Below are 15,247 nucleotides of genomic sequence, written 5' to 3' on the forward strand. Positions count from 1 at the left end.
TCGGAGGCGACTGCTCTGCCACCTCAGCCTGGGGAGTCGCTGACAGCCAGCGATTGAGCCAGCCCCCCTTCTATTCCCCCCCCCTCTTTTTGCAAACACACACGCACACCCCCAAAGCACATTTAATGCTGATCCACTCAGGCGCCATTATCGGGGGTACGTCTTCTTGGAGTGTTTTGGTTCTTTTTTTTTCTCTCTTTTTTTTTTTTTTTTTTTCTTCCCAACACTGGATGGTGCAGCATTCCCGGGGCCTGTGGTGTTTCGGCTCGATTGCGTTCTATTATTTATTTATCTCCTCTCGCCCCATCGCTCCCCCCTCCCTCCTCTCTCGATCCCCCCGCTGCTCTCCGGGTGCCGAGGACCGGGGAGCAGGAGCCCCTTACTCTACCTGCCGCTGATGTGGGACCGAGCCTCCCCAGCGTGTAGCATGCTGTAGCCAAAAAAGAAGAGAGGAGGGGGAAAAGAAGAGACACAGAGGGGGAGAAGAGGATCTTTTTCCCTCCCTCCCCCTCGTTTCCCGCGGATTGACTTCATGGCTTCACTGTACCAGCGGTTCAGCGGGAAGATCAACACCTCCCGCTCTTTCCCCGTCCCTCCCGAAGCCAGTCACCTCCTGGGCGCCCAGTGCAGCGAGGAGGACGGAGCTGCCGGCAAGACCCCGCGTCCATTGCAACAGGAAAGCAGCCGGCCCCGCTTCCAGTACCAGCCGCGAAGTGACTGCGAGGAGGAGGATGTAAGCGCCGGGCTCGCTCGCGTTTGGGTTGGCTCGGTTTCGGGTGCCCCCCAGGGTGCGCGTGTGTGCTCCCCTCCAGGCTTGCGGCGGTGTTACGAGCGGTCGTGGCGGTTTCCCTCTCTCCTGAGTGTGTGTTTGAGCTCCTCTTCTTCCCCCGAAGTGCTGGGGACGGTACGGGACGGAGCCCGAGCCGAGCCGAGCCGGGCTTGACCTCCCCGGTGCTTCCCCGCACCTCTCACCTCGCTCCTTGCGCGGCTCTCCAGTGCCGCGGAACAGGGCTGGGGGGCACGGGGTCAGCACGTTTGGGAACAGCGAGGGCAAGCTCCGAGAATCTCCCTCCGAGCGAGCCGACACAGCTTTTTTTTTTTTTTTTTTTTTTTTTTCCTTCTTCTTTCTTAATTATTCAATTTTTACCTTTTATCACTCTCCCGGGGCACAAGTCTTCACCTTGTTCCTCCCTCCTTCCTTTCCCGTCAGCCTTCCCCAGCCTGACCGAGGAGAAAGTTTTTAACCCCTGAGGAGCCATTGCTGGGGCTCTCTCCCTTTCCTCCCTGCCGCCCCCGGGCGAGCCCCCGCGGGGAAGGGGCTAAATCGGCCGCGCACCTTCTGCTCCCACTCTGCCTCCGGGACTAGAGACTTCAAAGGGTGCATCTGCATATCGCCTTAGTAACGAGTGACTCATCCAGGCCGCTGATGTGCCTGATGGAGTTAAACTGGCTTCGGTCGATAGCGCTTAGTTCTTTCGGGGGGAGGAAAGTGGGGATTTAGGAAGCGGGGAAGTACTCAGCGGTAGTTCCCCACCGCTGGTGTAGCCTGCGTGGTGTTTGGTTTACAGAGAGGTCTGTGGTGTTTTGCTCCTGTGGAAGCACGCATGAGGGGGAGCGAAGGGCTGCAGTTGAGAATGATGTTTGTGTGGGTTAAAAATACTTCTTGCCTGAGTGGGACGCGCTGTTGGCTTTGCGGCAGGGTCCAGCCCTGGCGCTCCTTCCTGGGAAAGGCACGGCTTCAAGCTGAGGTAGCACAACTGGCTCACTCGGAGGAGAGAGTTGTGCTTGCAGGGAAACTTCCACGGTTTGTCCTTTAATTCTCCATCTCTTTCCCCACCCCTTGATTAAAATCTTTTGCAGTCGGTGGAGCAGGTGCACTTTTGCCAGTGAAAAGCCAAATTGGTCTGAACCACACCGAGGTGTTTTCCATGCTGATAGTGCCAGGAGCCTGAATTTACGTTTCCTTGTGAGCCACTGATTAGCGACGATCTTGGCGATGCTGCTCCTTGGTATCACTGCAGGGTATCTATCCCAGTGTCTGGGCCCACGCATCCACCCGTGGCCCTTGCCGGCGTGGCTGGGGACACGGGGCCCTCCCGGCGACGAGCTGGGCTCTAGGTGTCGCTGCGAGCCAGCGGAGTGCCGCCGCCGGGGCTGGGCTCAGGCACATTTTCCTCATTATTTGACCGTTTTAATTTCGCTTTCCTGGGCTTGGAGACGACAGATGTCTGGAGCCGCTTCTCTGATCACCAGAAGCGCTGAGCCGAGAAGCAAAGGACACGGTTTAGCATTTGCGAGTGATTTGTGCTGACAGGCTCTAAAATAATATTAATAACAATAATAATACGCTGCTAAAAGAAGAATTGCTTTTTTTTTTTTTCTGTTTTTGTTTTTTTTTTTTTTTTCTTGCCCCCTCCTGGTTTGTGTGTTGGTGGGGGCAATGTTGTACAGTTTGATCAATAGAGGGAAAGGTGCCTTCCTAGAGGTCCCCCACGATGAAGTGCAAAAAATCCATAACCAAATACAGAGGGTTGGAGAGACTTTTAAACACACTTGGGAACCTCGTGTGGACTATTTTTAAAGGGGGCAACATATCTGAGAAAGTTCAATTGACCGGGTCAGGCTGTTCAAAGGTAACCCTGTCCGGCAGAGCCTGGGCTGGCGAGTCGTTCAGGTCGGAAAGGTGCTGAGGCGATGAAGCCGGTGAACATGTCGTTCAGCTGGGCTTCAGGCAGGGGGCTGCCCTCAGCGGGAGAGGAGGCAGGGACAGGCAAGAGCAGAAGGGGGTGGTGCTGGGCCAGCCGGATAGGACCCGGAGGCGCTGTCCGTGGTGCCGAACGCGGGCGGTCCGGGGAAGGAGCTGTCCATGGTGTTGAACAGAGCCCACCCAGGTCTGGGGAGCTGTCCATGGTGCTGAACGTGTTCGTCCCGTGTCCAGGGAGCTGTCTGTGGTGTTGAACCCTCTTGTCCGTCTCCGAATAGAACCAGTGGCGGGCTCCTGCCCTTGACCCTGGTGAGGTCACGGGGGAGAGAACGAGTTTCTCACCTTCCTCGGCAGCTGCAGGCAGGACGAGCTAATGTGACTCTGAGCATGAAATCCCTGTGGATTTGTGTGAAATCTAAAAGGAAATGTGAGGCAAGCAACAGGGAAGGACAGTGGGAGAAGTGAAAAGAGAGCGGTCTGTTTGTGCAGGGCGCCAGGAGCATGTGCTGTTGTTTATTGTGAGGGAGGGCTTAACAAGACATCATTGGAAACTTCTGATATCAGTTTGACACGAAAACTGTAGTGGCACATTCACATCATCTTTCATCCTTCAGGACTGATCTAGTAGAAAAAGAGCTCAAAAATACGGGGGGGGGGGGGGGGGGGGGGGAGTTTTGTTTTGTGGCCACACTTGAAAATATCAAAACAAACCCGAGAATTAGACTGTTCTGTTCCTAACTTTGTCATATGACTAATACTCAGAAGAGGCCTGAGATTATTTGATGGGTTACTAATGATGACTTTCCACATTGAAATGTGCGTGCTGCATTCAGTATTATGTTTTTAAGCATGGATACAGACTTCAGTGCTGTAAAAAACAGAGGGAAAGACAGGATCATGCCTTTGAAGGTCACGGTATTGTTAGTAAATGTTTTGTCTACTGAAAGTAGTACTGGTTGGAAAATACTAAATGAAACCTATATGTAGTTGAAGAGGAAGCAGGATTTTTATATTAAACAAAAAGAAATATTAAATAAAGACAATCGTGGCAATAGTTGTAGCATAGCATAGTAATAGCATAGCAGCTACTCAATTCACTTTACAGCCACTATTAAGATGGACATGAAAACACAGCTTTTGTAGTATGAAGGTATAGAGAAGCAGAAGTCACAGCATTCTTTAGTTAAATATTGCACTTTTAAAGTGTTAAGTATTAGTCTGATAAGAGATCATTTTTTTTGGGGGGGTGAGAAGGGGATGGGATGGGGAGTGATGATCCATACAGGCCAGCTATGAATAACCCCAGAAAAAAAACTTCCACCTTGGCTTTGTGGCAGTATTGATACTGAAATTAATTATCACAAGAACTGTAAACAGAATTATGACTTTTTTTTTTTCTGTAGAATTATGTTTTCACTACATTCATTAAGGTATGAGAAATATCTGTGAAGACAAAGTGAAATCTATTGTGGTGGTATCTTCTTTTTAGATTGATTAGATTAATACTTTTCATACTGTACCATGGAAGGGATTTTATCCTAGATGTTGATTTGAGATTACTTTTTTTTTTTCTTTTCTCTGTAAAATAGAGCTTTTTATTTTTTCCAAGCTTATCCTTCTTTGGCATTACAGTGATTAATGAGTTTAATTTTTGCAGGCAACTGCCAGGAGGTGCTGAGTAAGATGTATCATGCTGATTGTGTATAACCCTGCTCCTTTTAATTACTGGGATGATAACAATGCATTAATCAAGAGCATAAGAAATTCAGCACTTTTCTGTAACACAGAATATTGATCTATTTTATAGGGCATCGACTATAAAGTGATGATCACAGAACTCCTTTTTGTATTAAATTCTGTATGATAAGTTATGTGTTAAAAAATATTGAACTCTTCACTAGAAAATTATAAAACTTTTTATATAAAGACCCCTATGCTGCATTCTTGTAGGTTCTGTCACTTGGCCAAAACTCCTACTGGCTTTAATGGGAGACTTAACCATATAAAAACGGCTAAACCTAAAGAATAAAAGATACAACTAATGTGAATACTTTTTCATTTACTGAATTCTTAATAATTCTGTATTTCTTGCATTGCTTAAAACTACATTTGGTCATATATTATACTTTAAATATTTTAAGATTGGTTACTCAGACTGATTTACATTTTGTGATTTTTTTTTCCATTCAGATATAAATAGTAATAATTTTGAAATGCCGCAATAAAACTGCATTTCCTTATTGCATACATTTAGGATTAAGTAATTAAAATATCAGTTGTTAATAGAGAGAGTCTGAGAAAGTAAGTATCAAAGCGTTAGTGTAAAAAAAATTGTAAGTTGTTACATCAGACTTGCTGTTGCATGTAATCGTAAGTGTTAATTTTCAGTTCATTATTTGTCTAATGGAAAGAGGTATTGCTTTCTGAAAATGTATGTCAAGGACAGTGTTTCAGAAAGGTTGAGGGCTGAACTGCAACAGACCTTTCAGAAATGATGTAGTCTTTTCCCCAAGAGATGAGAGATTTGGTTTGATAGAAGGTATGGCTGGATTGCAGGAATCATAACATTACAGGAAGATTGAGTGGTTTGAATGATAACCAGAAATCTTGTCTGCAGACCTGAGCTACCATGTTTATTTACAGAAACTACTGTTGTTTAATTCCGTAAGAGTCTCTTCTTCTGCCTTTTCTTGGTGGGTTTTTGGATGCTGAACTCAGTTATCCAGCAGCCACTAAGATTTAAAGGGCTGGGACTAGTATTTTCAAGAGAAATAGAGTTAGGCCCTACTAAAATTCTGTAAACCCAGCTTTTTAAATTAATAAAAATTATAGCGTATCTCCCCAGAGGCAAACCATTATTATTATTATTATTATTATTATTATTATTATTATTATTATTATTATTATCGTCATCATCATCGTCATCATCATCATCATCATCATCATGCAGCTTCACCATATATTTTCAGTAATTAATAATGGACACTGGAAGTGATACATTTTTTATACTTTGTATAAAAATTATAAAAGGATTTAATTCTAAAAGAATTAAACCACCTCATGATGTTTGTTGCCAGATCAAAATCAGCTGTTTTTTCTGCAAGCTTTACTAGCCATGGTGATGATGCATGCACTAAAAAAAAGTCTGCCAGATAGAATGTATTTTTAAGTATTCATGAATAACTGTGTGTACAGGCTGAATCATCTCTCTAATAGTAGTGAACAGTGAAATAAGTTGAAATACCTTATTTAGAATCTTTAGCTCACGTTACTTGTCTTGAGTTAGTAGAAGCTGGGACAAGTGCAGAATGAAGACACTGAGAGCAGAGTCAGAGAAGTTTGTGTGGTTTTCCAAAGGACTTTCCAAGATATGGGGAAAAAAATGACATGGAACTGTGATTCTTTCCATTTCTCTGTATATTTTGGTTTTAGGAAAGGCTGGAAAGATGGTAGTTCTCAGATGTCCATCCCACCATCGCAACTTTGAAAATGCTCTTTGGGTCAGAATAATTTGTCCCTTAAAAAATAATATAATAATAATAATAATAAACTCTTGTGAGCTAATAATTTTATGCTTGTGGTGATTCACATAAATCTTCCTTTAAAATTCAGTAACTTCAAATTGATTTTGCCGGGATTTTTGCCTAATATGCTGGACAATTTCCAGCACATTGCCGTGATGTACGTGCATTTTCATTCAGTGACCAATGGGTGGCAGTGTCTCTTGCTTACGCTCTGTTACGCTGAGCTCTTGGCATTTCATTGATTTTGTAGTAAAGCACCAACCAACCATTTGTTTACATACCCATTCGTACACGTGAGGGTTATTTTCAGTTCCTTATTGCTTTCTCTAGGCATGATTGACTTGCTGAAAATTTAGTAACTCTCTCTTTCGCCATCAGGGAGCAATGCTTGTTTTCAAAGCTCATCAAAAAATGGTTTAACAACAGTTTTGAATGGTCCCATATTCAAACATGGAGGAAGGAAGGGAAAAACAAATCTTTTTTTTTTCTAAGGAAATTTTGTCTCTTTTCTCCCAAAGGAAAATAAAATAAATCCTTCTCCAAAACTCTCTTGTGTTCATATTTGGATTTGATACAGTGTAAATTTTCCAAAGTACATACAGATAATATAGGTTAGTAAACCCAATTTCTTTAAAAAAAAGTTCTTGTTGAAATCCAAATATATGTTTTGGAATCTGATTCCTAAGTAGGTGCCTAAATGCTTATTTTGGATCAGGTTCTTACTTACTCACCTTTGAAAATATCATCTATATTTTTTAAATTCTGTGTGTTTGTATTCATGTATTTGGTAATGATAAAATTCAGCAAATATGAATTCTCTGAGTTAAACTATATTTTGAATCTGTGCATAAGACTATATGAAGAGATCTAGTCTCCCGTAGGATTTTCTGTCAATACCTACCTAAAAATGAGAGTAAGAACAGGTCTGACATGGGTACTGTGCACATGCATATTTTGCAGAGCAGAGCAGTGTAGAAGGGAACAGAGGAAGGGTAGAGTGGTACAATCCCATAAGGTGTTTTGAAGGATGAGTGGGTTGTGGTTTTTGCATAGTGGAAACATTTGCTCTTCACAACTTTTCCACCCATAGAGTGTTTAGGAACATTCAACCAATGTTTTAGTTATTTCTCAGCTTCTAAGCACTTCAGATTAGAGATCTTTCATACTTTGTTCTGTTAAAATAGCCTTTGAAAGTTTTTCCAAGATTACAGAAAAGATTAACACAGTTTTTAAGCTCCAGGGAATCGGCAATGTGGATCCAGGGAGAGAGGGTAAATATTTGTCCATGTTGCAAGTAGCAAGTTTAACTAAAGCAAATGGAGTGTGTGGGGTAATGTGGAAAAGGCCAGTATTGTGAATCTCTGTTGATGAGATCTTAATAGATTTCTGTAGAGCATATTTTCTAATTGCGTATCACTTGTATAGCGTAAATTATTTTCCTCTAAACAGAGTACTTGACAATAGAGCTGTGCTATTATGTAGACTCTTCTACCAGTTGTTGTCTCTGTGACTTTTAAAACTGGATTTAACATTACTATCTTCACTTTGCAGATGGAAAATCAGAGGCTGAGTTGACACATTGCCTCAGAGACAGGGTGTCTCAGTTCTACAGCAGTGACAGTTTGCTGTGGCTCAGCCCTGTGAGCTGTTGCAGTTTCTGGTTCTGGCCTACAGGGTCTTTAAGACCAAAAATATTTCCAGTTATCACCAAGGATGTTCTTACAGGTGTAACATTAATTGTGAAGTCCGTCACATCTAAGTCTTTGATGTATCTAGCACTCATTAGGGCAACTTTCACATGGCATTTCAGATCTCTGATGTTTTCCTCTGGCTGTTCTAGGTATTGTATCTTTCTTTGGCAGAAGGAGATTTAAAGCATCCAAAAGGAAGGATAGGAGTATCTTAATACTTTCATTATATAATATTTGGGCATGGGGGTGGGGGTGTTCCTTCTGTATTTGTCAAAAGCATCTGCTCCAGAATTTCAAGTAGATTTCACTCTAGGTAGACCTCAAAAGCAAATGCAAATTTCTTCCCTAGCTTGCTATCTTAGACATACAGAGCCACATGAAATGGAAAAGCTGCAGTGGGAAATGCCTGGTAACCTTAGCTCTAGTTATACCACAGTCATTAATTTTAAAGTGTTTATGACAAGCATATGTATGTGTTCCTTCTTTTCCATTAAAATGAGCTCTGACCCTCTATAAAAGAAAATAGCAGTGGTATTTTGGTCAGAGGAGAAATGAAACCCACAGAGACTAAGCAATTGCAGATGTTACAGCAGTCTCCAAGCTGTAGATCTGAAGACACTTGGTGAGTGGAGCCAGCAGTTGCTTTAAACAGGATCCCTGTGCCTGCTGCTTTCCTACCATTCTGGCAGAGGAATAATGATGTCCAGCATCTGGGCAGCAGCAGGAGGCCTGTTACTGCCTGGTTGTCCTTCTCAAGGGTATAAGCAGTGGTCTGCAGAACATTGTCATGTAAAGCTGGTGTCTGTGGAGATGTGCTCAGATGTTCTGCAGTGCCTCTTGCTACTGCAGAGTGAACAAAAAAATGCCTGTGTCTGCAAGGTCAGCTTTGGGAAAAAGAAATAGTATGTACTGGTGACAGTAGCAAAACAGACACTGATGTCTGTGCCAGGGTAGAAAAGCAATCTGGTGGTGGCTGCTGCCACTGCTGAAAAGGTAGGATGGTATGAGAGGTGTCTCTAGGATGGATGGCTCTTCCCGCTTGCTTCTGAGCCTCACCAGTGCCTTAACGGCAAAAGAAGTTGCAAGCACGGCTCAGTTTTTCCTCTCTCCTCTTCCCCAATCATCCCTCAGCCCTTCATCATCACAGGAGCGAAACTCAGTTTTGTTTGCAATGCCAGGAAACTGTGAGTCAGTTCTTCCTCCCTATCTAACAGGTGGCTGCTGGCAACCTGTTAGATAGTCTTATCTCTCTCTGCCCTGGCGCCTACAGATGGATCTCCCAGCAAAAACTCAGATGGCTCCTCTCCAGAAGCTTCACAGTGACCTGCCCTCTGGCACTGTAAAATGCAAGTTGTAGCTGCTGCCTGCCTCCCCTGCCTTCCTGCTGGGGCAGGTGGGTCAGGGTATGTCGTATTCCACAGCAACATGAGGGACCTTGAGCAGAGAGGTTATTGGGATCTGCTTTAAATACTGCTTGACCCCTTGCATAAGAGACTGATTGTCCCAAGATAAGTTTATTGCATATACAGCTCTTAGATTTGCACAGATTGCTCCTGGGATTATGTTTCATGTGACTGTAGAATCCTGTCTTTATTTGTCATTTATTGCTAAATCCTTCCTCATGTTTCTGGATAATCTATATAAAATATGGCATGTCTTTGTTTTTGTTTTTCTATTTCCTTTAAAGGCCAGGAAAAGAAAGGTAATACTCAAAAGACCAAATATCTATCACATTGTTGATAGTAATGCTGTAGGAATCAACAATGATGTTGCCATAGAGACATAAATGGTTTATAGTGAACCAAAGATTTCCACTTTTACTGGTCTTGCTGCTGTTAGGCATAGTGAATGCAAGTATTTTATTGACACAAATCACCTACCTGTTTTATATAAACTTTTTTTTTTTTTTTTTTTTAATTTGAGCATTTATAATCCCATATAGAAGAGGAGGCACCTGGAGAAAGCACTGAATGAAGGTATTACAGCGTCTCACAATGGTGTCTCTAATAGTGGGTGCTGTTGAAGCAGCTGCTTCATTGTACTGTGAACTGCACAAACAGCACTTGTCAAAACAGTTACAGTGATTCATTGCAAACAAGAGTAATTAATAAAGACTGACATAACTAAGGTTTAAGATCACAGTAACCCAATCTATTTTACTTGCCTTGTTTATACTCTCTGTGTTTGGGTTCTGTGCACTTGGAAACAGATTGTTTAAGGAATAGATTTCACCAATTTCTGGGCACATTTCTATACCTGCTGTTTGAGGTAGCACAGATCTGTGGTAGCACATTGGAATGGCTATTTGGGAGGTCTTGCTGTTCTTGGGTTTACCAGTGACCTGCTGTATGAACTTCAGCTAGTTATTTATCCCTGTGGGGCAGGATCTGCATCTGCTGGATACCATAAAGGAATCAAGGCTGTGACTTCATTCATGGCTTCACTGCAGAGGTACAGAATTAAACCATTTCTGCTTCTGGTCTAAAGTTTTGGCCTAAACGAAATCCATAGAAACACAAGATTATTAATAATTAGCAGTGTGGTCATTGATTCTGACAGTGGCAACATTTTGGGGAGCATTGCTAATAACCAAAACAGACCTGATTGTGCTTGTTTATGGTGGGCTAAAGGTCTCTCTCATTACAATGTTTCACAGGCAGTGCCAGGAGCTCATAATCACTATAATGCACATTTTTATTTTAGCTAAGAAAAGCTAATAAGCATCTGTAGTTTTGAAAATGTCAGATTGAGCCAAAGTGCATGCAATTAGATAAGGATAATGTAGCAGATAATAAGAAGATACATGATACTGGATGAACAGTTATCAGACTATTATTCTTTGGCTGCTAAACTGCTATAAGTCATATAAAAGAGAGTGGTTGTTAGTTGAGGGAAAACATGCCACAAGTTGTCAGAGAAGGAAACATGAGCTAATGTGATGAAGTGACAAGGTTACCCCTGGGGGAATATCAACATGCATGTCAGTCTCTTGGAAGCTGGAAGGGTTATCTGGGATAAAAGTCATGTACTTGGGAAGGTGGGAAGGCCACTGAGGATAAAAAGGAAGCCAATATGGAAAGCAAGGTGGGTAAAATGAAGTTATTTATTGTCATCATCTCTAGGGCTTCATTTTCTCCTGTTGTCAAAGATTCTCTGTCTTACGTGGTGATATCTGGGCTATTCTGAGTGCTTTAGGAGGCTAAAACATTACTGAGACATCATCGTCACCAAAAAGTAGATACAGCCATGATATACTGGATATGAATTTTCAAGCAGTGTCCTTAGTCTAATTTGCCACTGGGGGAAACAATGAGGCAGACTCCAAAAGCAAGAGAAAAGAATAAGAGGATGAAAGACAGACAAGGGACAACGGAGGGAAAGAAGAAAAAGGAAAGCTGTGATGCACAGGACTTGATGCTAGCTCTGTGATCCTGGAAGCATCTTGGTGGGAAACAAAGGGATTTTTATTTTATTTTATTTTATTTTATTTTATTTTATTTTATTTTATTTTATTTTATTTATTTATTTTTTTTCCAATAGGGCTGCTTTGTATGTAATGGGCTGCTATGGCTGCTATGTAATATTACAGCTGCAATCTCAGAAGAAAAACTTATTTTCATTATGAAGTATTTGCATTGTGGATAACAAACTCAAGGCATATTGTAGCACTTACAAAACACTGCCCCTTACCACTTCCATTCTACATCAGAATATATCCCTTTTTGGTGCAACTACTACCTAAATTAACAGTGTTTGTAGTACAATATTTTGAGAAATGTTGTTTAAGTATGTGTTTGATACATACATTTAGGGAATACGTCTCCTTATATCCTCAGGCCTTCACATATGTATGGGAGTTTCCTATGCTATCACCATCCAGTGCAGTCTTCATTCCTACATTGTATGACATGATTGCAGATATGTGGCTTTTCAAACTGAGTTTTCATCTTTTCTGACCATTCACCATTATGCATGGCTGCTTAGCAGTAACTGAAAAACATGTTTTCTATACCCCTTTCATCTTGCATTTATTTTCATAGACTCCATCCAGGTCTAACAGTGTGGGTTTGCAAGAATTGAATTCATGGTGTAAGCTTGGATCAGGTTTCTGGTAAGAAAGTTTACAGAAAGCATCACTAAAACATTCACTGTCTATAAACACTTAAGCTCAGTGTGGGTTGAAATTCTCTTCCTGTGAATATTCAAGGAGGGTCATTCTGTGCATTCTCTGGACACAAACTCAGTGTAATCGTGTTCAAAAGGACTTTTTTTTTTTTTTTTTTTTGGGTGGGCGGAGGGGGTTGTTTTGTTTTAACAGTTCACTTAATAGAAAATTATATGTCTGTCATTAAGCTGTCCCTCTCCAGGTATAGGGGCAAACTTGTTATTCAATAAGGAGGGGAGGGGAGGGGAGGAAAGCTCTCTTCTCTCATGTTGAGTCGTGAGAGACTACAGTCTTTCACAGATACAAGAATGTTTATAGCAACTCTGCAACTCTGTAGTGGCTCTCCTCTTTGGAGGAGCAAGGAAGAAATTCTTCATGGCACTGGAGAGAGAAGGTGAAGGTTAAGAGCAAGGTTAAACCAGTTTAATCTCACCCTGTAAATCTGCATGTGAAATCCCTTGAGTTACAACCATGTCACTTCACTGTTTCTTTCTGTCTGTGCTAAGCTGAAGCTGTTCTGGATCTGGGCTTTTGGCAGATAGCACAGTGCTAGTGGACTGGAAAGATACATGAGAATGCCATAGTCAGCTTTTTAACTGTGCAATTTAGTATAAAATGCAGGGAGCAGCAGTGTGAATCAGAGGAACAAATTTGCTCTGAAAGTTCCACAAAAGGCACTTCTTTTCCTAAAGACAGATTGTGCCAGTCAAACCCAAAAAAATGTAATTTAATTTGAAAGTACTGTTCTGCATTCCTTTCACCCGATTTCAATTTTTGATGAGCCATAAAATTTTTCTGTGGTCCACTGGAGTTCAACAGATGAGAATTTCCTAACTTCATAAAATGATTAAAAGCACTCCAAATGTATATTATTAGAAAGGCTTCTGTGAGACAACTCAATCAGCAGGCTTCAGGTGCCTTTATGAAAGGTTTGGTAAGCATTGTTTGAATGGGAGCTTGCTGAGATGTAAAAGAACTGGGCAGGATGCATAATAAAATACAAGACTTTAAATATAAAGTAACTTAAAGAACAAACGGTAACACATGTGTGTGACAGAGGTTTTCCCAGGTTGCCACAATGCCATGGAGATGAATTGTACAAGGATCAATGTCTCTAGCAGTGATAAGTGAGATCTGTGTGACTGATTTTGGCAGCAGCCTCCTCCTGTGTTTTACTTTAACCCAATGCCTTGGACATAGCACTAGAAAATAAGTAGATTGGTTTTATGTGTAATGCCTATATCTCTTCTAGGAAACTCATCTCTTCTAGCATGATGTATCATAAACCAAAAACTGAATCCACTTTCATCAAACGTTTGTGAGTGATGAACCGTTACAAGACCATTCTGTTCTGTTCAAGGCATTTCTACAAAAAGAAGAGGAATGATTGATGGACTTAACCGCAAAATAAATGTTGAACATTAGGGACTGCCTTTCCTCTCCTCTTCCCCCTTTCATGCAGGCTGGCTGTGACCTTCCAAACAGACATGACAATGTTGCTACTTCTATTTTATTTTTCTGTTGCAGTTGTTTTCATGAATAACCAGCAGAGGCTTATTAAAGTGTAAATAGTCAATAAGACTTCTGAAAACTCAGCTTTTTAACATTGGTTTGGATACCCCAATTTTTTAAGATAAGGTGAAGAAACCTGGCTGCTACTTTTAGCTGAATGAGTTATTCAGGGCTGACAGTTTGGCTATTGACATTGCTGAACCTTCTGATGAAAACTTATAAAGAATATCTACCATAGTTAGTCCTTACTTCTCTTGTTCCCAAGGAAATCAGAATGCTTCAGCAAGGTACGGCACCAAGACCTGTTCCTTACAGTAATATAACCTTCAGAGCTCCTAAGTGGAAAAGTTTATGCTTGCTAAGAAGCAAAGAAAGGGATCCTCTTATCAAAGCAGAGTATTACAATTTTCTATGACTTGATCTCTCCCCTTTGCTGCTAATGGTGGAAATGAAGAACCTGTCCATCTTTGGGATATCTATCTAGGAGAAACTTTTATTGTCAGACCCAAACATTCCCAACATTTTTCTTGTTCAGCTTCAATAATCACTGCTTCTCATTTATTCAGGTCAATGGGTCCTTTCCCAGGAGGAGAGTACAGTTTTTTAAGATGAAAGATAGTGTTGGAATAAGAACAGATGGCTGTAATCTGGCCATAAATTGGTTTAGGCTAGAAATTATGAGATTTTTAAGATCTTGAGCATTGAAGTATTGGAAGAGCCTTCCAGTAAGAGTACGCAAAGATAAGTCATATCTGGCTTTAAGATGGATCTCAATAACTCTATTTTTTATGGGATTATATACTTGGCCTTGGAAACAGAGAAACCACAGTGTCCCTGTTTACAACTAAATCCACTAAAGTTTTGCTTGGAATCAGTGAAGAGATCTCTTCCTCCAGCTGGGTGACAGGGACTTCAGTTTTAATTATGCAGGCTAAATGTCTTTTAGAAAAATCTTCTGAAGAGTTAAAGGTTCTTACTATACTAAATATATATGAAAAAAAAAATACAGTAAAATGGGTTAAACAAGGTTGAATCCATCCTTTGAATACATATATAAGGTTACTTGGTCAAGTTTGATCAAGAGTCCCTGGATTGCTTCATTTTAATCAAATTGCATGAGGTGTAACAGGTATATTTGCCTATGGATTTCTAGCTACCTCCCCCATAGGCCAAACAATTTTCCACTTCAAGGGACAATGTGTTTAAAGGTCTGTCACTATAAAGGCAGCATCATCTACATAGCTTTTAGTTGCTGATGATCTGTGTAGGCAAATTAATTCCTCTTATTATTGTAGATTTGTATGTTGGTTTTTTTTTTTTTTGTTTGTTTGTTTTTCACCAAAGTACTTTGCTCTAGCTTTTCTACACAGAGTACTGAAGTCCTTTTCTACATGCAGTAACTTTGCCTATCTTAGTAATTAAGACAGGAGCCTCAAAAGGGTTTTCCTCTGTCTTGTCCTTCATGAACAGAGGAGAGACAGCTGAGTTGGAAGGGAAACTGAGGGAAAACAAACATGTTCATGTGGCTCAGTAGGAAGAACTCTCAGATGTAGGGCTCTGCTCCTGATGTAAAAAGTGTCCAAGAAGTGATACCACGTGTCAGGCAATTCCTGTTAGCTTCTTCCCCTAATGTTGTTTTTCCAAGCTCACC

The 15,247-nt window shown here is 41.4% G+C and overlaps 1 protein-coding gene across 1 annotated transcript in view; it reads left to right on the top strand.

The window, feature by feature from the left end:
* Positions 1-532: 532 nt before the first annotated feature.
* Positions 533-15,247, top strand: part of DPP6 (dipeptidyl peptidase like 6) — a gene marked incomplete at both ends in the record, with an annotated part of 415,156 nt that continues 400,441 nt past the window's right edge. Inside the window, one exon of the mRNA XM_084281883.1 lies at positions 533-733. Within this exon, the coding sequence (XP_084138009.1) occupies positions 533-733 (201 nt within the window). The remainder of the gene's footprint in view (positions 734-15,247) is intronic.

This window comes from Netta rufina (assembly GCF_964035555.1).
Source record: "Netta rufina genome assembly, chromosome: 2".
NCBI classification, from domain to species: Eukaryota; Metazoa; Chordata; class Aves; order Anseriformes; family Anatidae; genus Netta; species Netta rufina.